Source organism: Martes martes, assembly GCF_963455335.1.
Source record: "Martes martes genome assembly, chromosome: 5".
Classification (NCBI taxonomy): domain Eukaryota; kingdom Metazoa; phylum Chordata; class Mammalia; order Carnivora; family Mustelidae; genus Martes; species Martes martes.
In genome coordinates this window covers 154345493-154373360 of record NC_137892.1, presented here as the reverse complement: position 1 = coordinate 154373360, position 27868 = coordinate 154345493, and the positions used below count along the sequence as shown (strand labels likewise).

Genomic DNA, 27868 nt, shown 5'->3' with positions numbered 1-27868 from the left:
CCGGGCCTCCATGCCCCCCCACAGCTCGTGGCGCAGGCTGGTTGGCATCACTGGTTCAGAGGAGGGCTGGGGAGTTAACCAGGAGGCCCAAAATAGAACGCAGGGCAGGGTGGCCCCAGACGTGCTGCTCCGTGTGGGCCTCGGAGTCACCTGGGGCTGTCATTTCCAACAGCAGGTCCTTGGGCCCAGCCCCACTCCTGCTAGAACCCGAACTCAGGGGAGAAGTCCAGCCGTGGTCTGAGGGCTCACATCAGTGCCGGCTGCGGTAGAGACTCAACCCTGCTGCTTTCTTAGACTCTCTCTCAGTGACCCTAATTTCAAAATCATGTTTAAAAAATATGTACTTCTCAATATAAATTGCCATTGATAGAAGTAATCTTTCTTTTGTTTGTTTTTTAATCTTCCAAGTACATGAGCAACGTGGATTCGTGGTGTAAAGCCTGTGGTGAGGTAGACCTTCCCTCCGAGCTGCAGGATCTGGAGGACGCCATTCATCACCATCAGGGAATATATGAGCACATCACTCTTGCTTATTCCGAGGTGAGCGGGCAGTTCCACTCAGTTCTGCTTGAGATGCGAGGCGACAGTTTTGTGTCCTAGTCTCAGGAGCTGGGGAGAAAGAAGGCAGTTTTGTCTGGCCCAGACATGGCTTGTTGATTTCGTGTTAATGTGCAGTTTGGTTGTGGCTTTTGAGCGATGGGTGTGTGTTGGGATGGGGTTGTGGGGCTCCTGTAAAACGGGGTGGTCGGCCGTGAGCTCACTTCCCCTGCCCCTGTGACGTTTGTGGATTTCCTCTGGAGTGCTTATGTTTTCACCTAATAGAGTAAGTGAGAGTCCAACTTTTTGGACTGCATGTACTTTAGAAATAGGTGTTTTCACGTGCTATTCCATCTAGTTGAACTCAGTTTAATTTTCCTGAATGAAACTTTGTAGAAAGGAGGGAAACCTGATATTGCCTCATGTTCTAGATTAAAAAACACACACTGTCTTTTTTTTAATTTTTTTTTTTTTTTAAAGATTTGATTATTTGGGAGAGAGAGCACCCAAGCAGTGGGAGGGACAGGGAGAGGGAGAGGGAATCTCAAGCTGACTTCCCTGCTGAGTGCAGAACCCAGTATTGGGCTCGATCTTGTAATTCTGAGATCATGACCCAAGCCAAAACCAAGAGTGCTCAACCGACTAAGCCACCCAGGCATCCCAAAAAACCACACACTGGTTGAAGCTACTAGCTGCTTTAGAAATCTAAGTATAGCATTTTTTTTTTTTTAATTTTAAGATAAATTATTTCTTTACTATATCCCTGTCTTATTTTCTGCCCCCTTTCTCTGGGCGTGTTTTTTTGTTTTTAATTTTATTATTTATTTATTTATTTATTTTTTAGAAAGAGGTCATGCACACACAGCAGGAGTGGGGCAGAGGGAGAGGGAGAGAGAGAATCTTAAGCAGGCTCCACGCCCAGCACAGAGCCCGATGCAGGGCTCGATCTCACTACCCTGACATCATGACCTGAACTTAAACCAAGAGTTGGATGCTTAACCGACTGAGCCACCCAGGCACCCTTGGGCCTGGCTTTTTTGTGAGGACTTTATGGGATCACTTATTGCATTTCACAACTCTGGGGGCATGTGTCCTATTTGGCTGTGCTGTTACAAATGAGGAGACCGAGGCTCAGAGATCAAGTGACTTGTGCCAGGTCAGCCCCTGGGGGAGGTGGAGCAGAGACATGAGCCCGGGCAGGCCGGCTCCATGCTCTCAGCCCCACCCCACCACCTCCACGTGCCCTCACATGCTGGGCACAGCTGGTGCAGAGAGCCTGACGTGTGCCCCCCATCATCCATGGTGTGGTCACCAGGCCGGTGAGACCAGTCTGCCTTTCTGACTCTGGTTAAATTCCCGGAGGGGAGTGCGGGTGCATGCTTGTCTTCAGCGAGGTGTCCCCCGCTCTCCCTTCATCGTGGCGTCTGCAGCCGTGTATGCTGAGATGAAAGATCGCCCGAGACTCGAGTAAGAAATACGCAAAACCCTGCAGAGGGCAGGGCACAGAGAGGATGCTCGGTTTACCCATGTCTTCCTTGACCAGAACTACCAACACACTGGTCAGAATCACAGGGAAGAAACTGGCCATTGGCTTTTCAGTCTGGCACTTCCCGCTTCACCAAGCAGCTGCCACTCTCCTGTCCTTGGGCCCCGCTCTCCTGATCCCTTAGTGTCCTTGGGTGAATTGAACGGATGTACGGAATGGTTGTGATATTTGCTTCAGAATGTGGTCATACCTCCTGCTCTGAAGGTTAAAATCTACATGATTGTTTCTCTGGCTACCTTTATTTTTTTTAAATTATTTTTATTAACATTTTTATTAACATACATATTTTATTAACATACAATGCAGTATTTGCCCCAGGGGTATATATATCTGTATATCATCAGGCTTATATCTGTATATCATCAGGCTTACACATTTCACAGCACTCACCATAGCACATATCCTCCCCTATATCCATAACCCAACCACCCTATCCCTACCTCCCCACCCCCAGCAACCCTCAGTTTGTTTTGTGAGCTTAAGAGTCTCTTATGGTTTGTCTCCCTCCCGATCCCATCTTGTTTCATTTTTTTCTGGCTACCTTTTTATCCAAAAGATCCCCCACTTGTGTGTGTGTGTGTATGTGGGTGTGTGGTAGTGCTTTATTTTGTCCATGGAATTTAAAAGCAGTCCTTCATATTATGCTTCTTAATTTTGTACCCAATGTATTTTAGTTGATTTAATAATCTAATTTATTAGGAACTACATAAATATTAGTGATGGCCTTTTTTAATTTTGTGTGCTTGCTTATTTATTTATTTAATTTTTAGAGTGGGAAGGAGGAGCAGAGGGAAGGGGAGAGAGAGACTCTTAAGCAGGCTCCATGCCCAGTGTGGAGCCAGATGTGGGGCTGGATTGCACAACCCCAAGATCATGACCTGAGCTGAAATCAGGAGTCAGACACTCAACCAAGTGAGCCTCCCAGGTGCCCAGTGATAGCTTTTTTTTCCTTTTTTTAGATTTTATGTATTTGACAGAGAGAGATCACAAGTAGACAGAGAGGCAGGCAGAGAGAGGAGGAGGAAGCAGGCTCCCTGCTGAGCAGAGGGCCCGATGCGGGGCTTGATCCCAGGACCCTGAGATCATGGCCTGAGCTGAAGGCAGAGGCTTAACCCACTGAGCCACCCAGGCTCCCCGAGTGATAGTTTTTTTTAACAGTAAAATGGGAAGTTGAACAGATCTATAATTTTTTTCATTGCGTTAGTTCTTGAGGATTATTGTGAGTTCCAAAAACATACTAATTTCTTTCTCCCTAGTGTACCATCTCAAGGCATTGTCTGATTTTTGACCTGTAATCAGGAAAGTGAGTGACTGTTGCCCACCGTGTAACTGGGCGTTCACTCATCTACGTACTAGTGATTTTCTTGGGAACTGTGTTTGGATTGCTCTGATAGGTTCCAGACCCCTGTGGGGCTGAATAGTTTGCTATTAAGGTGCTTGGCAGCAGCCAGGCTATGGTCTTAGAGGACATGACTTAACGTCGGAGTCAGCCTGACCTGACCAGTGTCATTCTCTGGCTACCTTGGCCAGTTCAGTCTGCCTGGTGCCCTTGTGCTTCTGGCAAAGTACATGATTCTGGCACACTGCCTTCTATAGGAATGGGGCATCTTGACATAGGAACTTCGCTTTACCTACTGTGCAGTTTCATGGGATTTTGTGTTGGTACAAAGTCTTAAATAATTTGATGGCAAGTAAACTGTTTTTCAGGCTGAGGGATTAAACCACAATTTTTAGCCTAAAAACATGTTTGCAGCTGAGCTATAAACTCAAGGAAACAGTAACTTCACAGTGAAATGAACAGAAAAGTCTTCCAATAGAACAGAACAAACTCTTTTCTTTTTAATTAATGTTTGAAATCGTTTCAGGCTATAGAAGAGTGTTAGAATGGAACAGAGAGCTCCCACACTCCCTTGCCCAGATTTCCCAGTTTTTCACATTTTCCCCCATTTGCTCCATCGCTCCTCCCTTCCCTGCTCTCTGGAGTCAGCAAATGAGCTATGTGGCAACACAGCCGTTCTTCCCCCAGACCCGGGGCTGTTTCCCAGGATGCTGTCAACAGCATGCCTCATACTTGGTGGGCGCATCTCATTGGGTTCCTCTACGGTGGAGCATTGTTTAGTCTTTGTGACAGTGTTTGGGAGCAAAGCACCTTCAGTCTCTAGGATGACCCTCAGCCTCCTGCCCACCCAGGCAGTTTTCCTTCTGTGCTGATAAAAGCCGGTGTCCCAGCAAGGTCACAGGATGCTGACCCCTCTCGCCACTGGTGATGTTGACCTTGACCCCTTGGTGAGGTTGGTGCCTGCAAGGTTTCTCCAATGCAAAGTGATCATTAAAAAGATTTGGTGTTGAAGAGCATTTTGTGGGAGATGCACTGACCACTGTTTCTCATCAGGCTGCGCCGGCCTCCGCCCCTCTAAGCTACCACTGCCAAGGCCGCCTGGTGGCCAGTGTTCCTCCTCCACTTACTAGGTGCTCTACTACTGTGAGGAAGAACTGTATTGTCTTTCTTTCCTACTTAATCATCATTTCAGTGTGAACTTGTGGTATATTCATTGGGGTTATAATCCGAAACTCTATTTTGATGCTTAAACTGTCCACATTTAGGGAGCAGGAGCCCCTTTTTGTGTGTGGTTTTTGGGTCTGCTTTTGATTTTTCTAATGCCCTTACCATTATTGGAGCATGCCCTTACTTTCTGGTAGAACGTTCTCAGGCTCACTCCGTCCTTTCTGGGCCTCATCCCTGGGACCCACCATCTCACTGAGGAGCTGCAGGAGTTGTGCGGTGTGGGATTTAGAGACTAAGATGGGGGTGCTCGGGAGCGCCTGTTTGTTTGTGGGGCATCTGTGCATCCAGGCTCTCGGGGCAGACAGTCGGGAAACCCTTGCGCACGGCTGTGTTCCTGTGCCCCTGTGCCCACTCGCACCCACCCCACCAGGACTGCTGCTGGATCGCACCACACCTGTGGTCAAGACCCACATGTCCGTACCGGTGCTTCCGTTCCTAATCCAGCGTGGTGGGGCTCTTTCCAGCCTTTCCCTTTCTGTGTTTACAAATTCCTTCTCAGACCACGGGAAGCCTGGCTCCCTTTACCCCCAGATGTATTAGCCGATTGTTCAGGGAGTGTATTTTCTCCGTCCGCCCATCTCCTAGCCACAGGTCTGGCTTCTCTGTGTGTGTCTGCCCCCTCCTGACTCCTCGGGGCCTTAGAAGGCCCTGCAGGGGACACCTGTGTTGGCGCCCCCATCTCCCTTTCTAGACCCTGGGAGCCATTTCCTCTATGCCAGGAGGGAGGGAAGGGAGAGGAAGGGAAGGACTCCCTTTGATTTTGAAGTGATTTTTCCTCTCCTGAATCAGTGGCATCCTAACCGCAGGGTGCTGGTGGAAGCAGCTGCTCATGCTCCAGCCCGGAGATGCGGAGTCGCAGTCCGTGTTTAAGGGATGTCCTTACTGGTGGGTGTCCCTGCTGCGAGGCTTACCCACCCCACGCTGGAGCCAGTCCTCACCCCGGTTTGAAGGGTTTTGGTCCCCCCAGGCGGCTGTCCTCCCAGGGCTGACTCTGAGACCCCGCCGGGGCACGGGGTCCTCGAGGGGCAGGGGCGTGGAGAGCAGGACTTCACCCTTCCCTTCTCTTTTCCTCTCACTTTCCCCTTCTCCTCCCCATAATTTTTTTCTTTAAACAGTGTCTGCAGTTTCTGTTCTCTGGTGACACTGGTTTGCTGTGGGAATTCTTCCCAGTGTTTTTTTTCCAAGTCGCAAACCCCTGCTTCTCGGTGTTGTCAGGAGCCCCGGCCCGTGGTGGTGCTGTTTGTGATTCGGCAGCGGGAGCGTGCCTCTGCCCCGTGAACTTGCACTTGCTTCCCCTTGCCAGGGTCGGGGCTAATCCTGGCTTCTGAGGTTGATCACAGGAGAGTGAAGCAACAGGCTCGTCTGGGGAAGCTATACTTCTAGAAACAGCATGTAGAGTATTCATTTTTAACACTGTTTTTGAGCAAACAAACTCATCAACCTCTTTCCCCACAAACTGAATTCCTGTGGAGGACTTCTAGCTCAGGAAGGCTGTGGGGCCCCGCGCGCCGAACACGGAATGCTGGAGTGGGGCAGGCGTGTCCGCACACCTGCTCACGGTCTTCGCCGCTGCAGCCGAGGCTAGTGACTCCTGGAGCGGGAGGAAGGGAGGTGGCACGTCGGCCCTGGCTGCTCTGATTTGCAGTGACATCAGGTTTCGTTTTTGTACCAGCTTCTCCGTGTAGCAGATGTGCCAACATACTGCGCAGTTCTGGAGGTGACTGGTTCGCTGCCCGTGAAGCCGGTTGGCCTCCTTCTGTGAGGCACTGCGTACGTGGGTGACAGCATGATTAGTGTCAACGGCGTGTGAGAAAAACAGCAAACTGAGTCACGTTGATCGTCCGCTCACTAAAACCCCTCGTCTTTGGTGTACGTGGAAGCTCGGTGGCCTTGCCGTAGAGGAACTTCTGTAAACCGGTCGTTCCAAAGCCTCATTAAGTAATGCAGCGTTGCTCTTGCTCGGGTGCTGGGGTCAGCGCTTGGCGCGGTGTCAGAGGTGCCAGACCGCGCACTAGTCTCTGCACACCCCCAACCTAGAAGCCTTGCAAGGGCTTGAAATACGAAGGAGTAGAAAATGGCGGGCCCAGGTGGAGTCTGCCACATAGCCGTGTTCTCTGCATGGACCTGATGTAGCTACCTGGGCTGCTCTGGCCGTTTCCTGTTTTCATCTTCTCTTGGTTTTTCCTTTCTGGGAATCCCAGATAGAGGTAGCAGAGAGTCAGACATGGTTGGATGGATCTGGTTATGAGTAAGAAACCTAATAGCTGAAAGATCAAGAAACCTGCCATTAGAGGACCATCCTAAGAACTTGGCTGGGACAAAGAACCATCATCAGAGGGGAGCCGGGAAATCTGAAGGCAACAGTGTTGCTTTTCTCTCCAGGTAGCCTCCCTGATGCGTGGGAAAATGCCGCTGCCAGGTCAGGGCCTTCCAGAAGGTCATTGGCCTCTGTTATTGGTAGGACCTTCTTAGTGTAGCTGTCTTCTGCCAGGTTTAACCTCCTGATCCAGGGAGGAGGTGTTCCTGTTTGGCCGAGGACCATCGACCTCAGCTTTAGAACGTGCGGACTCATGGTCACTCCTTCCTGTCATATTAGAACTTTGATTTCAGAATCATTTCAGCATGAGCTAGAAAGGCTAGTGGTGGCCGTGGAGCCACTCCCAGGCTTTGCGTGGAGGGGTGTGCTCTGCAGGCCGTGGCAAGCCCCAAGCCCTGCCAGAAAAAAAAAAAAAAATCAAAACAAATTGTGGTGGTTTGAGTTGATGCAAATGGTGCAACGTGTTTCCTGAAAGTTTTGAAGAAGGACTGGTGTTTCTTCACTGCATGCTAAGTGTCATCATTTCTCATCGTGCCTTTATATATTTTGTGTGTTTTGCCTGCTTGTTTGGGTTCTATCTGGGGACTAACATTTCCTAGCACCTTCAGATCTGCACCACCACATTTGGACCTAATTGACTTATTGCAGGTCATATGTGGTCTTTGGGAGGTGGCGGTTTTTGCAGCCCTAAGCAATAATGTCCAGGTGCTATTCCCTTTCCTTAGATCAGAACAGCCTTCTTACTTTGTGCACGTGAGGAAGACTCCTGGTGGAGTCTCTTAGCTCTAATCTGATTTACGGGAAATGTGGAGCACCAAGTACCCAAAGTAAGACTAGGCAAGTCTCTGTGGGGTGCAGTGGAACACACAGGAATCCAGATCTCACTAATCTTATAAATCTTACGTGGAGTTTGATTAAAAGTAAATACTGAAGGGGTGCCTGGGTGGCTTGGTTGGTTAAGTGCCTGCCTTTGGTGCAGGTCATGATCTCCGGGTCCTTGGGATCGAGTCCCGTGTTGGGCTCCCTCTTTAGCAGGGAGCCTGCTTCCCCCCCTCTCGCTCTGCCTCTCCCCTTGTGCTCACTCGCACGCTCTCTCTCTCAAGTAAATACAATCTTAAAAAAAAAATTCGAGAACCAGACCATTATTCTGGATTTTTAACACTTAAGAATTTTCATTTGTCCTAACTGATTTAGTTACTAGAGCATATTAGTTCGTACACCTATAGAACATTATTAGTCTTTGTAAAATGCAATTTGCACTATCCGTGAAGTCCTCGAGCACTGTATTCCAAGAAAAACAAAGAGCAGAACCTGAAAAAAATGAGTCAGTTTGATTTCTTCAAAAATTATGGAAGTTCTGCTCTTTGATAATAAAGGTTGATCTTTTTCTTGAGGTATCATCCCTTTGTGGGACAGGGTTGAACTGCCTGAAAGCTAGAAAATTATTTTTAGACAAAGCATATAACTTTAATAAATTAATTCACCTGGTTCAATGGTTAAGAAATCTAGAACTGCCTCACATACTATAAACGTAGCCTATTTGTTTCAGTACTTAAACTATATAGTAATATTTTGGCTGTTGTATACTTTACAGTGTCTTTCATTATTTCTCTTCTGGTTATTCTGTACCATTTAAAAATCTTTATTTCTTTGCGATAGAATGGTAGCCTTCATAAATATGTAGCATGTTTTTTCCTTACGTAATACTACTGTACTAATGAAGGCAGACGTTTTGCTGGAAGTCACTAAAATAGAAGTGATATCCTTTATGGGCTTGCATAGCTTCTTTTCAATCGACACATCTACAAAAGCTGCACTGAGTGGGGCACCTGGCTGGCTCGGTCGGTTAAGCATCTGTCTTTGGCTCAGGCCGTGATCTCGGGGTGCTGGGATCAAGCCCCACGTTGAGCACCACCTCGGGCTCCCTGCTCAGCGGGGACCTGCTTCTCCCTCTGCCCCACCCTCCCACTGGTCGTGTTCTTTCTCTCTTGCGCATGCTCTCTCCCGAATAAATAAATAAAATCTTTAAAACAAAAATGAAAAAAAAAAAGCTGCACGGGGATAGAATTGTGTCTGAAAGGTCTGTTGGAGAAATGCTACAGTGAGAATGTGCTGGAGTCGCGCGCTGTCTGCATCTGGTCTCAGTGGGTATAAGCGATGTTCTCTTGCCTGGAATCCGTCTGCCACTAACAGCACCAGCGGTCACACTGACACGGACCCCTCAGTCCCTGCTTAGGAATTCCCAGAAGGCAGGGTTCTACTTGTAAGTTGTCTTATGTTGAGGTATTTGTTCACGTTCTGTGTATGAACTCAGCCATTTCTCACCACCCATCCGTCATGAGCCAGTGTGTTCTTCTAAACCCAATACTGGTATCTGCTCCAGGGCTCTGCTAAGTGTTGCAGAGACCCCCAAGGGAAGACAGATTCATTGGAATATTCTCGCTCAGATTATTTACTTATTCATAGTAGACCATTAATGGTGTCTCCCGAATGCCTGAGGGCACCTGGTGAGGCCTGAGAATTTTGTATTTCTAGTGTATGTTGTAAAACAGTGGCTTAAGATAAGGTTGCTTTGTGCCAGTGTAGAAGTCCCAAGGCTGGCATTTCAGGGCTGGTGCAGTAGCTCTGTTAGTAAGAGATCTCTGGATACAATTGTCTTTTGCCCCTTTAGCAGAGAGGCTGCCATTCTTAAGGCTGCCTCAACATTATTATCAGCTGCCAAAACTCTAGCCGTCTCCACCAAGTTCTTGGGAGCAGGGAGGGGAAAGAGGCAAGAGGGGCTGAGCATACACCACCTCCTAAGTGTCTTTCCTGGAAACCCCCTCAACAGTTTTTACTTCTGTGTGTTGGCTACTCTTGCTTGTAAGCGAGGTTGGGAAATGCAGTTTTATACTGGGGAATTACCATCCCTGGTGATCAGGGTTTGGCTGTCAAGGAGGGGCCATTGGACTTCGAGGAGGTAACTGCCTCCTCTGCCATACCTCTGATCTATATCCTTCTAACACTTATTCACCAAATCGTATGCTCTGTAGGTTTCTTGACTTATGTTTGTTATAAGGAGTAAAACTTAGAGGAAATATTTGTAGGAATTCTTACTAGGCTCTACAGAATGTGAAGTGTGTGACTTGGGCACTGATTTTTTTTTTTTTTTAAGATTTTATTTATTTATTTGACAGAGAGAGAGATCACAAGTAGGCAGAGAGAGAGGGAGCGAGGAAAGCAGCTCCCTGCTGAGCATAGAGCCCGATGCGGGGCTCGATCCCAGGACCCTGGGATCATGACCTGAGCCGAAGGCAGAGGCTTTAACCCACTGAGCCACCCAGACACCCCAGGGTGCTGATTTTCAGTCCTAAGAGAAGCTACACCCCCAATGATTAACAAAACATTTTTTGATGCCTGCTATAAAAAATGTATGAATAATCTATCTTCACCTAAAATTTATGTGCGTACACATATGTAAATCACATATATGCTACAGTATAAATTAGAGACAAAGGTGATTTATAATAAAATGTGTTCCTATAAATGCCTAAGGACATTCACAATAGAAGGAAAAAATAGGTATTAAGATCTTTATGTTGGCCATAGATCAAAAAAACATTGCAAATATAGCAAGTGCAGATTGGACATGTGTTATATTGGTGATTCTGATAGAGAGAATGGCACTATCATGCTGCTACTTTGAAATGGTAAGTAGCTCTTACAAATTTCAAAAGAAAACCAGGCACTGCCTTGCTTTGATGAACATGGTAATCGTATTCCTGGAAAAATCAGTATGTTAGAGTAGGCCAAAAAAAAAAAGAAGGAAGGACCTACACGTGTATGTGCTAAATAGAGCCCAGCTCAGACAATTGAGCAGGAAAGGTCTTCATTTCGAGGTAATATCCTGGCTCTCTCAATCCTTCCCCACGAGTCCCTTCCCAAATCCATCATGGTGCCTCCCTCTCCACATCCCTTTCCATTGTATTGAAAATGCCCACGTGAGTTTCAGTGACTCCTGCGGAAAACTCTCTGCTTTAGAAGACTTCTATTTTCCCTATTTTTGTTGCTACACATGCCTGATACTAAGTGGTTTAGTTGGTTCTTTTTCATCCATTTTCTTTGGTTATGTCACCTTGGCTGTTTCTGCTGACGTTTTGCTATCTTGCCGTGTTTGATCAGTTTTAATCTAGGAAGGCTGACAACCAGCCTTTGTGGGGAACAGTCAGCACTTCCCATGGAGGTCTCAGAATCAGGTCTTAGAAATCAAACACGTTTCATTCCAGCATGACTGGAGGTTGTAAGACCCTGGAAGGCTATTCTACGGGCTCCTGGCTGCTACTGGCTTCCCGTGTCAGTGTGTTCTGTTCCCCTCCTCTTCCCGCTCCTGCGGGTTTGCCTCTGAACCCTGCTTGTGTCTGTCCGCAAGGCTCCCGTTTGCTCCTCCCTTCTGTAGAAACCCAGTGAGGTTTCCAGACTCAGTAGTATCTGAGCACAGGGATCGAGGTGAGAGCTGACATGAGAAGCCCCCAGATCACAGCCTCCTACATTGTAGGCCACGTGTCTTTTCTATTGTCTGATGTTGTATTTTTTTCTACCGCATCTGGCATAGTCCTTTATAAATCTTAAGAAGCACTTAAATATGAAAAATATGTAGTGCTTTTCTTTCCATTTTCCGCTTTTATCTTTGCTTATTTCTTTGGCTACTGTGAATGCTTTTATTTCATTGTAATTTGGTAGTTAGCTGCCAGAGTATAGAAATAATACTGAAATCTCTTTTAAAAAATGATGGCATTTTCGGGCGCCTGGGTGGCTCAGTGGGTTAAGCCGCTGCCTTCGGCTCAGGTCAGGATCCCAGGGTCCTGGGATCGAGTCCCGCATCAGGCTCTCTGCTCGGCAGGGAGCCTGCTTCCCTCTCTCTGCCTGCCTCTCTGTCTACTTGTGATCTCTCTCTGTCAAATAAATAAATAAAATCTTTAAAAAAAAATAAAAATAAAAAATGATGGCATTTTAATTAAAATTTCTTTAAGTTCAGGAATGAAGTAAAATGACACTTTAAAATTTTTATCCTGTGAGATAAAATATCCAACTACATCAGAAAGTTTAAGTATAGATTCTTTGCCAAGGGCTAGATAGTTTTTTTTAACTGAGGTTTTGAGATTCAGTCTTAAAAGTTGGCTCCACTGTGATTATTTAATTCTAACAATATCTCAAGAGAAAATTATTACATTTAAATTTTAATTTGCACGTAACTCAGCAATGTAATTATATTAACTGACATATGCCACTTAAGGCAAAATATGATGTTTATTCACTACGAATGGCATCAACTATCATGTATGAAAATGAACATTCTTTTAACTCAGTGTTCGACCACATTTGGTCCTGTGGCATCACTGGAGAACTGAGGGATTTATTTTAAATTTTATTTTGTTCTTTATAAAATACGTCTTTGAGTAAAACTACAGTTCATATTTGTGTATGTGTGAGTGTGTGAGTGTGTGTATGTGCACGCGCACGTCTCCGAGCGCATGGCCCGGGTCATGGCCTGGGTAAAGCGGCGGCCCTTGGCTAATCGCCCCTCTGTTTTGTCGGAAGGTGAGCCAGGATGGGAAGTCGCTCCTCGACAAGCTCCAGCGGCCTCTGACCCCTGGCAGCTCTGATTCCCTGACGGCCTCTGCCAACTACTCCAAGGCCGTGCACCACGTCCTTGACGTCATCCACGAGGTGCTGCACCACCAGCGGCAGCTGGAGAACATCTGGCAGCACCGCAAGGTCCGACTGCACCAGCGGCTGCAACTCTGTGTGTTCCAGCAAGACGTGCAGCAGGTCAGTCTCTGGGTGCTTTGCTGCGGGGGGACGGAGTTGGGTGCTCCGGGAGCGCGTGCTGAGAGATAAAGCCAGGGAGATGGGAGGATCGCACACACACGTGCACATGCGCACGCAGCTGCTTTGCTTTCCATGAGTGGTCGTGGTGCTGACAATTGTGCGCACGGGCTTCCGCCAGCTGCTAGCTCGCGTGGGCAGAGCACGTGAGCCGGGGCAGGGCCGCCGCTGGGGACTCGGGCATGTGTTCCTGAAGCAGGTCGTCCCCAGTTACACTGATCGCTGAGAATAGTGCTGGAGGGGCTTCCTCCTGGTTCCCTTACAACTCAGCATCTCTGTGTTCTCTGGTTCCTGGAGCAGTAAGCTCACTGCGCGTCCCTTCCTGCTCGGAAGGCCCCGAGGTTCCTGGTGCCCTGTAGGTGCTTAACAGGTTCGAGTCTAGTTCACAGAAAGTGGAGTTTAGGACTATCAGTTTCTAAGCAGTTTTCATCTTGTTTGTTATTGTTACAAAAGTAAGCGTAAGCCTAGGCCCTAGTACTATTCATGCCTCTCTTACGGGGTAGAAAGGATTGGCCTGCTGCTGGGGTTTTGAGGGTTAAAGCTGTGGTAGCAGGTACAGTATGGTACAGCTTTCGTGAGAAACAAGGTAATGGTTGTGTCCTTGCTCTAAAATAGAGGGAAAAAGGGTGTGGACGAGGTATTGATGCTGGGGTTGGAAGGATCCTGGGGTATGTGTGCAGGGAAGCCCGAGGAGGCGGTGGGCGGTCACACTGGTAAGTCTGGAACAAAACCTCTCTCTCTTCCCTGAGCGCTCAGGAGCATTGCTCAGACATGTATAGGTTCAGATTTCATTCCCCCCACCTCGTGTCATCCAAGGGCCAGTGGGCTTTCCTGCTCAGTGGGCCAAGATGGTGGAGAGTTGTGCTGTGTTCCGATGAGCACATAAACTCTCCTGTATTTCATTGAACATCATTCTTCACGTAATGTGAGTCTGGGGAGTTCAGAATACTTTAAATTGCTCTATAATTTTTAATTTTCACATACAGTGCTTTGATTCTGCTTATGGGTGTTTAAGTTCTCTGAAGATTCCATATACCAAGTGCCTCCAAAATGATCATTTTGATGTTATTCATGTTTCTTTCCTGTGCTCTTTTAATCAAAGAGGATAATTGCCAGGGAAAGAATATAGCTTAGGGAGTGAACAGGGAGAGTCAATGTCAGGGAGTTATTTGTGAGAAAAGAGGTGTTGTGGTTGAAAGCATGAATATTAGCTTCTTCTAATTGCCTAAAAACTTCTTTAGACCATGAAGTGTTAATAGTTTCAGTGCAATTATTATTTTTTTTTAAAATATTTTATTTATTTATTTTACAGATCAGAAGTAGGCAGAGAGGCAGGCAGAGAGGAGAGAGGAGGAAGCAGGCCCCCTGCTGAGCAGAGAGCCCGATGCAGGGCTCGATCCCAGGACCCTGGGATCATGACCCGAGCTGAAGGCAAAGGCTTTAACCCACTGAGCCACCCAGGCGCCCCGTTTCAGTGCCATTATCAAAGGATTTTCCCACTCACCTCTCTGTCCCTTGGATCAAGTGTTCTTTACACACGCATGGACCAGGATGCCTTCTGGACTTGTGTCTGAAGCAGCAGCAGGGGCTCCCCCTCCCCAGGTCACCCCAACTCTGAGGGCTCCACAGGGTGCCAGGTGCATGAGAATAAGCCACTGGGCAGTTTATGGCCGGGGAGGCACCTTTGGGAATAGGCTGAGGAGTCTAGCCATTTAATTTGGCACCAAGGACTTAATGCCCTTGAATTTGAGAACACCAAACATTACATTTTATATGTAGAAAGGTAATTATGATAATTATGAGACCAGTTCTTTAAGCTAGATTTTTTTTTTTCTCTCAAACATCAGTAGGTTGGGTTGGATGTCAGTGGGAGAAAGTGTTTTGCAATACACATAATGCATATATGGTCCTATTAGCATTCCATAGAAAATAGATAATTGCTCTTTAAGGGAAACATTCTTTTGATTAAATGATCTGGAATGGTCTGGACATGTTATGCAAACAGGAAATTGCTGTGTAGGCTTGACTTGTGGAGCAAGAACTGAAGTTGATAAGATTACGCAAAGTAAGCACTTTACCTCGAAGGAGTCCATAGGATGTCAGAACCAATGGTGTGTTTCTGAAACTGAAGCAATTATAACATGTGGAAATTTTTGCTATTTTGAACATAGACTAGGAGAGGTAAGCTGAGAATAAATGGAAAAAAAAAATTGTCCTTATCAAAGACATTGTCAGCCAAAGGTAAATTTGTAAAGATGAACACAAAATCCACAAAAAAATATAAGTCAACTAGGTACCACAGGTGCTTTTAAAACTGTTTGGTTGTTTTGAGTAAAGAAAAGGCATCCATAAATACTGCTGAGAGAAATGATGGAATGATGACACTTTTATGGAAACAGCCCTCCCAAAGAGAAAGAGGATGTGCTTGTTTGCGGAAAAATCTTCCAAAGAATAGAAGCCAGAGGGTCAGTAGCGTGTTCTCCAGGAAGAATGGCATGATCTTTGAAACATGAATAATTTTGGTTTAGTGTTCAATTTTTTTTTTTTTTTCACAAGCTAAGGGAATGTTCTGATTTCTGCATGGAAGGTGTTTCAGATACCCAGACGCTGGGTGGGGGGCAGGGGCGGGGGGGTCCATGCCGCCGGGCCCCTTGCAGCTGGAGGAGTGGGCTAGGGCCGGACTCAGAAGCACATGCTGCCTGCTGACAAGTAGAACCCTTTGTCACTGTTCACTTAAAAAGAAAACCAATACCCTGCCACCTTTCTTGTCGGTAGAGCAGTGGATGTGCTCCCATTGCCTTGTGTTCACTGTTGGAGCCACCCTCCGTGGGTGTGCGCTTGCGTTCCCGCCTAGCAGAGCAGTGATCTCCAGTGTAGGCTACGCTGAAGGTCGCTCTAACGGCAGCAGTTTGGCTGTCCTTGTTCAAGTGCAAAGATGCGTGTGGAAGTAGCCCACAGTGGTCTGCTCGCCTCCTCGCCGCTGCAGTCTGCCTGCCTCTCACGCTGGTGCCAGTTAGTTACTCCAGCATGTTGGGCGAGGTGGACGGGCCCCAGAATTCCCTTTCCTGAAGTAGGCCGCCCTCCCCAAGAAAGCCTCCCACCCCCACCCCACCCGTGAGTGTGAACGTCACCCCTCTGAGTTACTTCATGGAAGAACTCCTTCCAGGCTGATGTGGGGCCATTAACTGAGAAAACAGTGAAACAAATCCAGTATCTTCTAGATTCTTCTCACCCACATTTCATTCCTTTTTCTTTTTCAAATGTGTGGTGACACTCAGACATACAGAGGTAACTGTGTTGCATATGTCAAAGGTCCTTTTCTCGAGGAATTGTAATCTAGTAAAAGCAGATCATTTGATAGTCTAATAAATTACACCATAACGTGCTCAGATTTAGTGTTTAACGTCTCTGGTTGTTGCCAGGTATAATTTTGCTCGGGCGTGGATGTGAGTCATGCCTCCGAAGGGGTTAGCTGGAGTGAGGGAGGGAGTACAGCTCGCCGCCCTCCTCCATGTTATGTGCCTACGTTGCTCAGACATCTTGAGGGTGAATATCTGTGCTTCAGTGATTTGTGCAAACGTGGGGGTTCCAGAAAGCCTTGTCCGTCTCCGTGTCAAATGTCAGGGGTCTGGTATACAGGGCAAGTGAGGAGACCTGTAATAGAGGCGCAAGTCGTGAACACCTTCACGGGAGAGGTAGGTTTGGAGCTGCTCTTTGAAGGATGGGTAGGAGGTCAGCAGGCCGAGGACCGGGCAGCAGGATCCGCGCTGAGATTCGAGACCCAGACGGCCAGGACCTGTCCACAGAGCGGCAGGCAGCCCGGCGTGGGCGGAACGGAGAGGTGTGCAGGTGGGAGACGGGGCAGGTGCTGGGAAGGTGACCTCATGATGAAAGCTTGCGACGTGGCTCTGTAAGCGTCGGGATGCCGGTGAAGGGGCACAGTGCACCTTGCCTGAGTGCTGTACGTGGGTGCCAGGGCCTGGGTGACTTGTGAGTGGCTGTGAGGCTTAGCGAGGAACACGTATGTGGCATCCGGCTTGTCTCGGTGCTTCAGGTCCTTACTCACGGGTCCGTTTCTCTCCTCTCTGACTCTCCCAGCTGCCCTGTCGAGCCAGCGCTCCCCCACTGCTCTGCTGAGTTCACACTAGGCGGGGCCTGTGTCATGTGCATTTTGACACGAAGCTCTGGGTGGTGGGGGGTGGAGGACAGGATGCTGCATGGGTTAGAAAGCTCGCCCTGTTTGCAGTGTGGCGAGTGAGGTGAAGGGAGGGAGACTGCGGTTGAGACAGGCTGAGTCCTCTCGCGGCCGTCCATGCGTGTCGCGGAGGAGTCGTGGAGAGCAGAAGTATGGGGTCCGTGGGCCACTGATCTGGGTTTTACTCACTGGTGTTTCCCAAGTGTCTGGGATTCAGTTCAGTATTTGTCAAATGAGTGAATGGATAGATGAAGAAATGTAAGGAATTACCCAGTTTTTGTAATTAAAGATTCTTCTGGGTTAAACGTTTATTTATTCTGGAATGGGGGTGGGTTGGCCTTATGTTGGAAACAAGTGATCTAACTAGGAGATCTGCTTGAAGAAATAGGAGTTTTGCTTGATGTTGGGGAATCAGGAGTGGCTCAGGAAGGAAGGGATAATTTCAGTGCCTTGCAATTGTGCAAATGTGGCGAGGTCTTTGGTACGGATTCTGGCCACTTGAATACAAAATGAGGGTCTTAAATGCTGCAGGGTGGGGGGGGGGGAGTCAGGATATGCCATCAAGGCAAAGGAAGAGGTTTCAGTGCCCAGAAAAGCTATTTTATTGGTTTGCCTTGGGTCCTACCTAGGCTGCTATCCTTATGCCACTAAAAGCCATCTCATTGTGATGCTTGACTTAGGAGTTCTTGGTTGGTATCAGTTATAATGGACCTAGCTTTTGAGTGAAGGTTTCTGAACCTCATTGTCCTTTGCTCATTAATTTAAGTCAGGAGGGTGGGTTTTTCTCGTCCCACTCACCAGAATCATTATATAGCCCTAGCTACTTAACATTCTCTTCTGTTTACATTCCCACGCTCACAGTTTTGATGTGGCTGGTGATAAGAGTGGTTAGAGGATTACCATCTTTTCTGAGAGCTTCCCCATTGGAATTAGGGAGTGCTGGAGGGTAAGTGTTCGTGGAGGGATCGGGAAGCTGCTGGGGGCCAGTGGAGGCTGGCGCTGGTCTTCCTGGTGGGTTTAGAGCCAGCTTTAATTACCTTTTGTGGTAGTGAACACAGGAGAGACTTGACTGTGAGGGTAATCTTAGTAACCAAGCTCAGAAGGAGCTAAAAGCCAACAGTGGGAGTTCAAAGGGTGGGAAATGGGTGAATTTCTTCCCCCCAAGAAGACAATCCAGGACTGTAGGATACATGAGCTGGTGCTGTGAGCCGGCAGGACAGGGAGCTGGAGCCCAGGGGACTGGGGTAAATTGGAAGTGAGCAGGGAGCAGAGGTCGTCAAGCCCTTGAGGACCTCTGTGCTGAGGAGCAGGAGAGCCCAGAAAACCCCAGGCCCCGTGGGACTCCCTTTTATTGAGTGCCAGCCACATTGCCTGCGGCTCCGAAGTGGAAAATGCACAGGGATTAGCTGGACAGGGGATAGTGCATGCCTGCAGGCGTGTTCAGTAGCTAGACTGGCTGTGCATAAGAACTTTAGTGTCCCAGAGTAAGACCTGGACATAGGAAGATTGGGGGGGGTGTGGATAACTCTGGACCCTCTTATATTCATTTCCAAACTAGGAATGGGAAAGATACAGATTAGCCAGTATTGATAGAATGATGATTTGGTTGGAGTTTGATGGGAATATCCAAGATCAAGACTATTTATATGAATAATAACCTACCTACCACCCTCCTCCTTTCTTTCCTTCCTTAGCTTTTTTGTTTTCCTTAAGAAATTTCATGTACTTATGTAATTAAAACTAGGGTAATAACCATGAGAACTGGTGATTTAAATATTTTTAGAAGATAGATGGGTAGGTAGATGATGTAAAAGTTTAAAGTTCCGCCAACACCTCTCTTTTTTATTAAGTTTTTAATTTTAATGCCAGTATAGTTAACACACAGTGTTATATTAGTTTCAGGTGTACAGTACAGTGACTCAGCAGTTCTCTACATCACTCAGAGCTCCTCATGATAAGTGTGCTCTTTAATCCCCGTCACCTTTCCACCATCTCCCCCCCCGCCCCACCTCCCCTCTGGTAACCATCTGTTTGTTCTCCGTAGTTCAGAATCTCTTTCTTGCTTTCTCTCTCTCTCTTTTTCTTTTCCCTTTGCTCATTTGTTTCTTAGATGCCACATATGAGTAAAACATAGGGTATTTGTCTTTTTCTGACTTCTTTCACTTAGCATTACACTTTTTAGCTCCATCCATGTCATTGCAAATGGCAAGATTTCATTCCTTTTTATGGCTGGATAATACTCCATTATACATCTACACGCTTCCATTACACCTCTTCAGTAACCTGTCAGTGGACACTGGGCTGCTTCCGTAATTTAACTGTTGTAAATAATGCTGCTATAAATATCAGGGTGCTTGTATCCCTTTGAATTAGTGTTCCTGTATTCTTTGGGTAAATACCCAAGTAGTGTGATTACTGGTTGGTAGGGTAGTTCTATTTCTAATTTTTTGAGGAAGTTCCGTACCGTTTTCCAGAGGGGCTACACCAGCTTGCATTCCCAGCAACAGTGCAAGAGGGTTCTCTGTTCTTCTGTATCCTCGCCAACATCTGTTGTCTCTTATGCTTTCAATTAGCCATTCTGACATGTATGAGGTGGTATCTCATTATAGTTTTGATTTGTATTTCCTTGGTGATGAGTGATGTTGAGCATCTTTTCGTGTGTCTATTAGCCATCTGTCTGTCTGCTTTGGAGAAATGTCTGTTTGTATCTTCTGCCCATTTTTAATTGGCTTATTTGGTTTTTGGGTGTTGAATTGTCTAAGTTTTTTATGTGTTTTTTGGATACCAACCCTTTACCCCGATAAGTAATTTGCAAATATCTTCTCCCATTCGATAAGTTGCCTTTTAGTTTTGATTGTTTCCTTCACTGTGTAGAAGTTTTTTTATTTTGATGAAGTCCTGATAGTTCATTTTTGTTTCTGTTTCCTTTGCCTAAGGAGGTATATCTAGAAAAATGTTGCTATGGCCAGTGTCAGTGAAATTATTGCCTATGCTCTCTTCTAGATTTTTATGGTTTCAGATCTCACATTTAGATCTTTAATCCCCACCAAGCCCTCTGTGAGCCCTTCTTCATTGACTTCACCTACATTCCCTTCTAGCCCAGAAAGTGTACGTGGAGCACGTGTTCCTGACATTTCATATGCTCTTGGATTAAACAAAAGTAGCTCTTAAGGTGCCTGGGTGGCTCAGTCGGTTAAGCATCTGACTCCTGATTTTAGCTCAGGTCCGGATCTCAGCCCCGAGTCGGGCTCCCACTCAGCAGAGAGTCTGCTTGAGATTCTCTCTCTCCCTCTTCCCCTCACCCCTGTGTTCAGGCTCTCCCCTCCCCCTCAAAATAAGTAAATCTTTTTTTTTTTTTTTTTTTTTAAGTAGCTCTTGCAACACAGGGCATTGTGGTTCTGTATTCCACATTTGCTGTAATATTTGCTGTATATTTGTATAACTTGCTGAGGTTGTTTTGTTTAAATAGCCCATTTTTCCAAGTGAGCATTAGGCTCAGTATACTTCAGAATGTTCTAGAAACCGTATTTTTAAAAGAATATCTTTCCATATTAAGAATAATTCTATAGATTTTTAGGACAGACTTAATTCTAATTTTGGAATATAATGAATGAAGAAACAGTTCTTGGCTCCAGTGGAGAGAAATAAAGAAATGGAGGACTGTCATTATTATCAGGCAACTGTGCATGCTGGGCCTGAAAAGTTCCCTCTTCTTCCCTCAGTCCCCAAAAGCCCACAAATGTGTATTGACTGTGTCTCTCATATCTCACTATGGAAGTTGTGCCATGCAGATCATAGAATTTAGAGCCGGAGGCCCTCATGATCCTGTTAAGCTGAGCTCCTTATTTTCCAGTTAATAAAACTGAGAGTAGAAAAAGACCAGTGACTTGACCGAAGCTTCAGGAAGCCCAGTGGTTTTCTAACTGCTTCACAGCTCTTGACCTGAGGAGGATTGTTCACTTCTGAACTAATCAAAGAGCAAAATTAAACTGACATGTTACTTAGAATATTGAAGTGGAGCTTATCAGACTGGGGAAGGGCTTTCTAGAAGCTACAGTTGCTCACCACTGTGAGGGGATCAGTAGTCCCCTTGGGAGTGGGTAAGTGGGGCAGGGGAAGAGAAGGCAGGGGAGAGAACCCCTCTGCAGTGACTCGTGGCTTCTAGCAGTCTCGAGCCCCTCTCCTCACGCCTGCCCCAGGCTGTGTCCTTCTGTTCTCCGTGCAGGTGCTCAGCAAGCCTGGCCTCCACCAGAAAGGGAAGGACACGAACAAGGGTGCTGGTTTTGGGTGAAATATGCTCTGAGCTTTCGGGGAAAGGTACCAGGCAGCCTGAGAGAGGATATGTATGTGGAATTCAATAATATAAACTCCGAGTGTTCTTCTTTTGTGATTTTAACTTTGTGGGCAAATTTCATTGGTGGCTTAATATTGGATATCCTCACGGCAGTGCTAGACACTAAGAAAGGCTTTCATAACAACACTCTGAAAGCGAAGGCCTCCTTTTTGGTCTCCTGCTTATGTTTAGCAAATTTGCAGTGACGTTGCTTAATCACTCATTCATTGTTACAATTGTTAAAATACCATTGATTTGATAATCCAGAAAGCTCTGATCTAAATGATTGTTTCAGGACCACTTATTTAAAAAATGGCACTGGGAAAAAAAAAATTAAAAAATAGGCAGCCCTGGAAACAGTATGTCTGTTTCGAGATTGGCATCCCCGGTGATTTAAATGAGAACCAACAGGGGTCGAACAAGGACGTAATTAAATGAAACTGGATTAATATTGGTTTTACTGGAAATGGGCAGGGAGGAAATTAATATTTTGCCACTGGAAAAATCTGATTTCATATTAAAAAAGAACAGATGTAGGTATTTTACAATTACCCTGGTTTTTCACTTGATTCATGTGTTTGTGTTTTATGAACTGAATAAATGTGACTTAGAAGGAGTTCTTGTTATTATGACAGAAAACACTTATTCACTGATTATGTCTCTTTAAAATGATGGCTGAATTTCACAGATATTTGGATACTTTCCCTGAATACTCTTTGGATCCCGAGTTCCCAGTAAAACCAGATGGCTTCATGTGTTCTTGGTGGTTTTACGTCTGAGGTCTTATCTATAGATGTTTTTATAAACAGCTATCCTAGAGCTAGAACTCTAATTTTAGAAATACGTTTACAGCGTTTATATAGTATCTACAAGCCATGATGTAATGTAATGACAGGTTAGAGCCCGAGTTTGGGGCTGGGAAGACCTTCACGTGACTCTCTTTTCTCAGTCTTCTTTCTTGGGTGAGTCACTTCACGTCTCTGAGCCCCCATTTCTTGTTGCATAGGGACAGTAATCAAAATCCACGCTCTCGTTTGTGGCCCTTGGGGACAGATGTGTTTGGGGGTTAAGAGTTTTTCAGACTTTAGGTTACTCCTAAAGTAACCTATGTATCACAGTGCATACAGCGTGTGATACAGGACACCCCCGGGGTCTGGGCCATCCCCCATAATCTGAAGGAAAGCGTGGAGATTTCTGTAGCCAAATGTACAAGGACTCTGAACTACAGTAAGGGAGCCAGATCTTTGTGCCAAATGAATTTTTGAGACCAGGTTTTGAAAAAAATATTCAGAATTTCAGAGCCGTTTCAGCTTTTTTGTGGCTAAGGAACTCTGGACCTGCGTGTGCGGCCCTCGCAGACAGCGTGGAATCCTCTCTCCGTGGGTAACGCCGGCGGCGGTGCCGGGACACGCGGTGAGGTCAGGAGGCTCCCCCGGTCGGGGCTGGACATAAACACCCTGATTTAAAAGGGAGAGGGTCTCTGCATTGGTCTTCGTGCTGTCTACGGTTGAGACACAGGTTTGTGAGAATGTTTCCTCTGACAGGGGTGTAGTGTTTAGTCACAAATGCTTAAGGAAGCAGTGGCTGGAAATAGTAATCCAGGGGGCAGCGAGCGTGGGGCGGGGGCTCGTCCCGGAAGAGCGCGCGGGCCGTGCGGCGCGGCCGGAACTCCGCCGCGTGGCGGGGAGGGGCGCCAGCAGCTGGTGCCCGCGGCCGTGCCTGAGACTTGGTGGCGTTTGCTGTCCACTCTAACAGTCACTTCGGCAGAGGTCGTTGCCCAGGAGCCCCCAGCTGTCTGCAGACAAGAACAGCTCTTTCCTTCCAGACCCCGTCGTCCCACTTCTGTGGCACTTGAGCCGACTCGAGAGCTGTGTGGACCAGAAGTTAAGAGCATGGAGCCTCTGCCCCGACTTTCTAGGTCTTAGCCCCCGGACTGGCTCTTCCACACAATAGTCGAGGATCCTTGGCCCTGTGTCTCCATCTGTGAAATGGGAACGTGCTAGGCCTCCCCGCCCCAGCCCGCTGTGAGGATTGAAGGCTTAGCGCGCACAGAGCCCGGGCCGGTGCTTGCCGCGGCTGCAGGTTCCCAGACAACAGTATAATTATTAGGGAGGAAATGAGCACAATCATACTTGCCATCATCATGATTTATCTTGTAATTACAAACAGGGAGTTAAGTTAAACAATATGTAATATGTCCCGCCCATCTGACATTTTGACTTAGATGCTGAGACAGTATTCGTGTTGTGTTGGTGTCTCACTTTGAAGTGACCTTGACCTTGGGGCTGTCACTGTGTCCATTAGAGGGCACTGATGTACAGAGAAATGAGCTCGTAGCACAGCATCTGCCGAGAGAGGGAGGTGGCATTGGCCTCCCAGCTTTGCTCTTCTGCCCAGGGACCAGGTAGCCTGTGGGAAGGGATCACTTTTGTCCTTTTCCTCCAATCTGGCAGCAGCACCACAGATCCCGTGCCAGTGTGTTTCTGAGGCTGGGGTCACAGATGACAGCTGCTGGCTACAGCTGAGGTCAGGGAGGCGGCTGACTGGAAGAGGCCGGTGAAGCCCCCGATTTGCAAGTATTTTTATGTTTTAAATGGAAGAGATTCCGCAGGCATGTCTTTGAGATGCTGTTTGGACAGCTCTATTGGTTCAGGATTCCTTTGCCAAGGAGTGTTCTCAGACTCGTAAAGGAAGCAAAAGCCTCGTGGGGTATTTGGTTATGAGTGTGAGCTGGATTTCATAATTGTCTGCCACTATTTTTTTTTTTTAAGTGCTTGGCGTTTGTACACCTTCTTTGAATTACTTCCATGTTTGTTGTAAATAAAATTTTACCTGGTATTTACAATTCTGTCTAAAGGAACCTCTAATGAAAGAAAAATTGTAACTCTGAGCGGTTGGTTCATAGTAGCTTTAATTTCCAACTTTCGCTCCATGAAAGACTTCTTGGGCTTCAAAACCAAACTTTTATTATTTTAAATATACTGTATTTTGCTTCCTCAGCCCTTTCTACCAAATAATGTTTATGTTTTACTTTTTGAAATTGTGCCCTTATTTCAAGTCTTTATTGAGTTGCTGGTGATTATCAGATTTGCTGCTTGCAAGTGGCTTAATTTTTCTTTTAACAGTAAAATTGAGGAATATACAAAATATACTATAGTTAAAAAGAAAGATTTCTTAGCCCTTTCTGACAGCCAGGGAGACTGTAGCCTAGGTGTACTTTCATATCTTTAAGTTCTTTTCAAGCCTAAAATATTTGATCCTTGTCTCTTGTGTGGTATTGGCCCCATGCCCAGAGGCACATTCCATTTAACTGTATCCATCCTTGAGGTTGAGACATCTTGAACTTGTCAATGAACATTTCGTAGGAGTGAAACAGGGTCTGTGTTTTATAATAAGAATTAAGAGACTCATGTAAACAACTCAGAAGCTTTATGTCTGCCTTGAAGTCAGGCGAGAATGTAGCACTGTTTACTAATGGTAGTACTGGAGCGCGCTTCCTCTCTCTCTCTCTCTCTCTCTCACCTCAAGAAAGGAAAATAATGTACACTAATTAAAAAGCAATGGATGGGGCGCCTGGCTGGCTCAGTCTGAGAAGTGTGTGACTCTTGATCTTGAGGTCATGCATTTGAGCCCTGTGTTGGGTGTAGAGATTACTTTAAAAAAAAAAAAAAGTTAAACTGAAAAGCTACGGATAATTATAGCTTGTGCCACCACTGGGCTATAAATTAGATGGCAGTCTGCCACGGGCTGTGGTTCGGGTGGGGAGGCTGCCCATACTGCATATCCACCACGCTGGTGTTCATGTGCCTGACACGGACCTCACAATGCCCCCCCACCATCCTTGAGCCCCACGGAAGCCACAGTCCAGGAAGGATAAAGAGCTCGACCAAGAACACATAGCCTGACCCGGGGTATGCAGCGGGGGCTAGAAACGGAGGGTGGAAATGAGCGAGCTCTCAGGAGGACTGGGAGCCAGGTGACAGGATACAGGTAGATCCACGAAGAAGCACTCTGGTAGCATGACCCCGAGTGACTAGCAGATGGGAGGCATTGACAAAAGAGGTTCAGAAATGAGCTGTAGCAATAAGGTAGGTGTGTGGCTCTGCTGCAAGGCTTGGCCTCTGGGTTCCCCACGCCCGCCCTCTCCCCCCATGCACCAGCACCTCTGCTAATTCTGCAGGGTCTTTAAGAGGACTACCAGCGATTTATTCAGGTTTGCAAGCTATTTTATTTACGTGTACTACTAACTTTACTAAACCCTATGCAGAAAGGGCCCTCGGCCAGACCCTTGGCTTCGGAAGGTCGCTGGTTCCGAGTGATGTATAACAAGGCCAGTGGTCCCTGGACAGCGACTGGCCCTTACCAGCCGCTTTTTTTTTTTTTTTTAACAGTTCTGTCAGCACCACTGATCTCTCTCTAGTGCAGGCAACAAAGGGCAAGGGATCCTTTTCATAGCACTGAATGTTAAGAGCCCTTATATTTTGCCATTAGTGGGGTGCCGTGACTGGTCTGCTTCCAGGTTGTCCCCGCGACCACTCTCCTGGCTGTGCCTGCCCCAGCTGCCGCTTCTGTCTGAGATAGTTTTGATCTGTGTGCTGTGTTACCATAGAAACGAAACGCCAAGTATGAGAGGTGGCCTTCAGCAGTCCGGTAACAAATGTGTTTGAGTATTTGAATTCCTCGTACTAAAGTTTTAGTTTTTAGTGAAAGATGTCACTGACTTATTGTTTGCTAGTTCTCTTTTCCCCATCAGAAAGGGGCCAAGTGTACATGTGGTGGTAATGTAAATATTTTGTTCATATCAGTGTTCTCTGGTTTCCCAAGTACGAAAGCCAGTGAACTCGTCTGCACCGGCTCTGAACCTAGAAGCATCGGGCCACACTGCTTCACTTTTACTCCCATTCAGTATGTGGTGGATGTCAACTTGCAAGAACTTTTATGTAATTAAATTCATGGAATGTTTAGCTTTGACAGTAGTAGTAGTAGTAGTTTACAGAATAAATTATCCTCAAAGACCAGGACGGAGGCATTGAAGTGTTTTGTTTCCTTAGTTTGTATTTGTATGTTTTCAGTGGTCTAAAGAAGGGACAGAAAAACATTAACTCTGTGGTTAAACTTGAATTGCCTGAGTTGGGAAGCTTTGAGCCTTATAAAAATGTCAAGTTAAACCGGTTGTCTCTGGCTTGATAACCACTATCTTATCCAAAACCCACTCAGTTTTGGATGCTCCATTGCGCCTAAAATGATATGAGACTTAATCATTATTGCACATAATGTTTATACAGAGACAGGCTTACGCTTTTACAGTAAGAGCTGCTGAAAACCACACTGGGAGAGCTGATCAGACATGGTAGATTCGTGTCCAGGTGCTTCCAGTTTTTTTTCCTTCCTTTGCTTCTTGTTTGTAATAGTTTTGACAACAGAATGTATCGGGGCGGGGTGGGGGGGTTGCTCTAGCCATCAAACGAGACAGAACATTTTTTTTAAACAGATTGATTATTTTACTTATTTGACAGACAGAGATCACAAGTAGGCGGCGGGGGAGAGGGGAACAGGCTCCCTACTGAGCAGAGAGCCTGATGTGGGGCTCTACCCCAGGACCCTGAGACCATGACCTGGCCAAAGGCAGAGGCTTAACCCACTGAGCCACCCAGGTGCCCCAGAACATTGTTTTTTATGGCATGTATACCTGTATTTTATTGTAGGTGCTCGACTGGATTGAGAACCACGGAGAAGCATTTCTGAGCAAACATACGGGTGTGGGGAAATCTCTTCATCGGGCCAGAGCTCTACAGAAACGTCATGAAGATTTTGAAGAAGTAGCACAGGTAAAACCATAGCTTTCACTATTTTCTGCCATAAATACCTATGTCGTTGGTTTTGAGTTCGTTTTAGCATTTGAGATGAGTGACCCTTGGCTAGATATGTTTAAAGGTGGTTTAGAAGTAATGCTCAGATTTGAGAGTGAGGTTGTTCTTCCCTGCTCGAAAAGATGATTTTGTCTGTTGGTTGGGCCATAAAATAAGGTGTTCTTGACACACAAAAATGCCCTGAATGTTTTCCCATACTTACTGTACCAATGCCTATTGACTCATTTGTGAGATTTCACCTGATAGTCAAACAGTGATGGCTCTTCTTGCATTTCTGTAATGAGAGACCAGCATTTCTTGTTCTTCTCCAGTTCTTTTACATGTGTGTACTTAGAAGGAAGACGTAGAGTGTGTAGTGTGTTTAGGGCATGCGATTTGTGAGTTGGAGCATTGGCTGTGATGCTCACTGACTGTGTCATTGGGAAAAATATCTTCACATTTCTCAGATTAACGTTCTTACCTGGAAAGTAGGCACCACAAAGGCTTCTGGGAGGAGGTCAGTGTGCATGCGGCGGCGGGGAAATCACCTGGGCCAGGGCCTTCCTACAACTCATTATTTGGTAAATGTGCTTTTTCTTTCATGCTTTGAAAGAAAGTGGAGTGAAGAAGGGAGAAATGAGAATAACGTGGGCGTTGTGT

At 46.5% G+C, this 27868-nt stretch overlaps 1 protein-coding gene across 1 annotated transcript in view; it reads left to right on the top strand.

Annotated features, from left to right (window-relative positions):
• TRIO (trio Rho guanine nucleotide exchange factor) overlaps positions 1–27868 on the top strand; it is a gene marked incomplete at its 5' end in the record, with an annotated part of 348026 nt that overhangs the window by 155190 nt on the left and 164968 nt on the right. The window contains 3 exons of the mRNA XM_080803936.1: positions 409–540; positions 12544–12774; positions 27065–27187. Coding sequence (XP_080660062.1) covers positions 409–540; positions 12544–12774; positions 27065–27187 — 486 coding nt within the window. The remainder of the gene's footprint in view (positions 1–408; positions 541–12543; positions 12775–27064; positions 27188–27868) is intronic.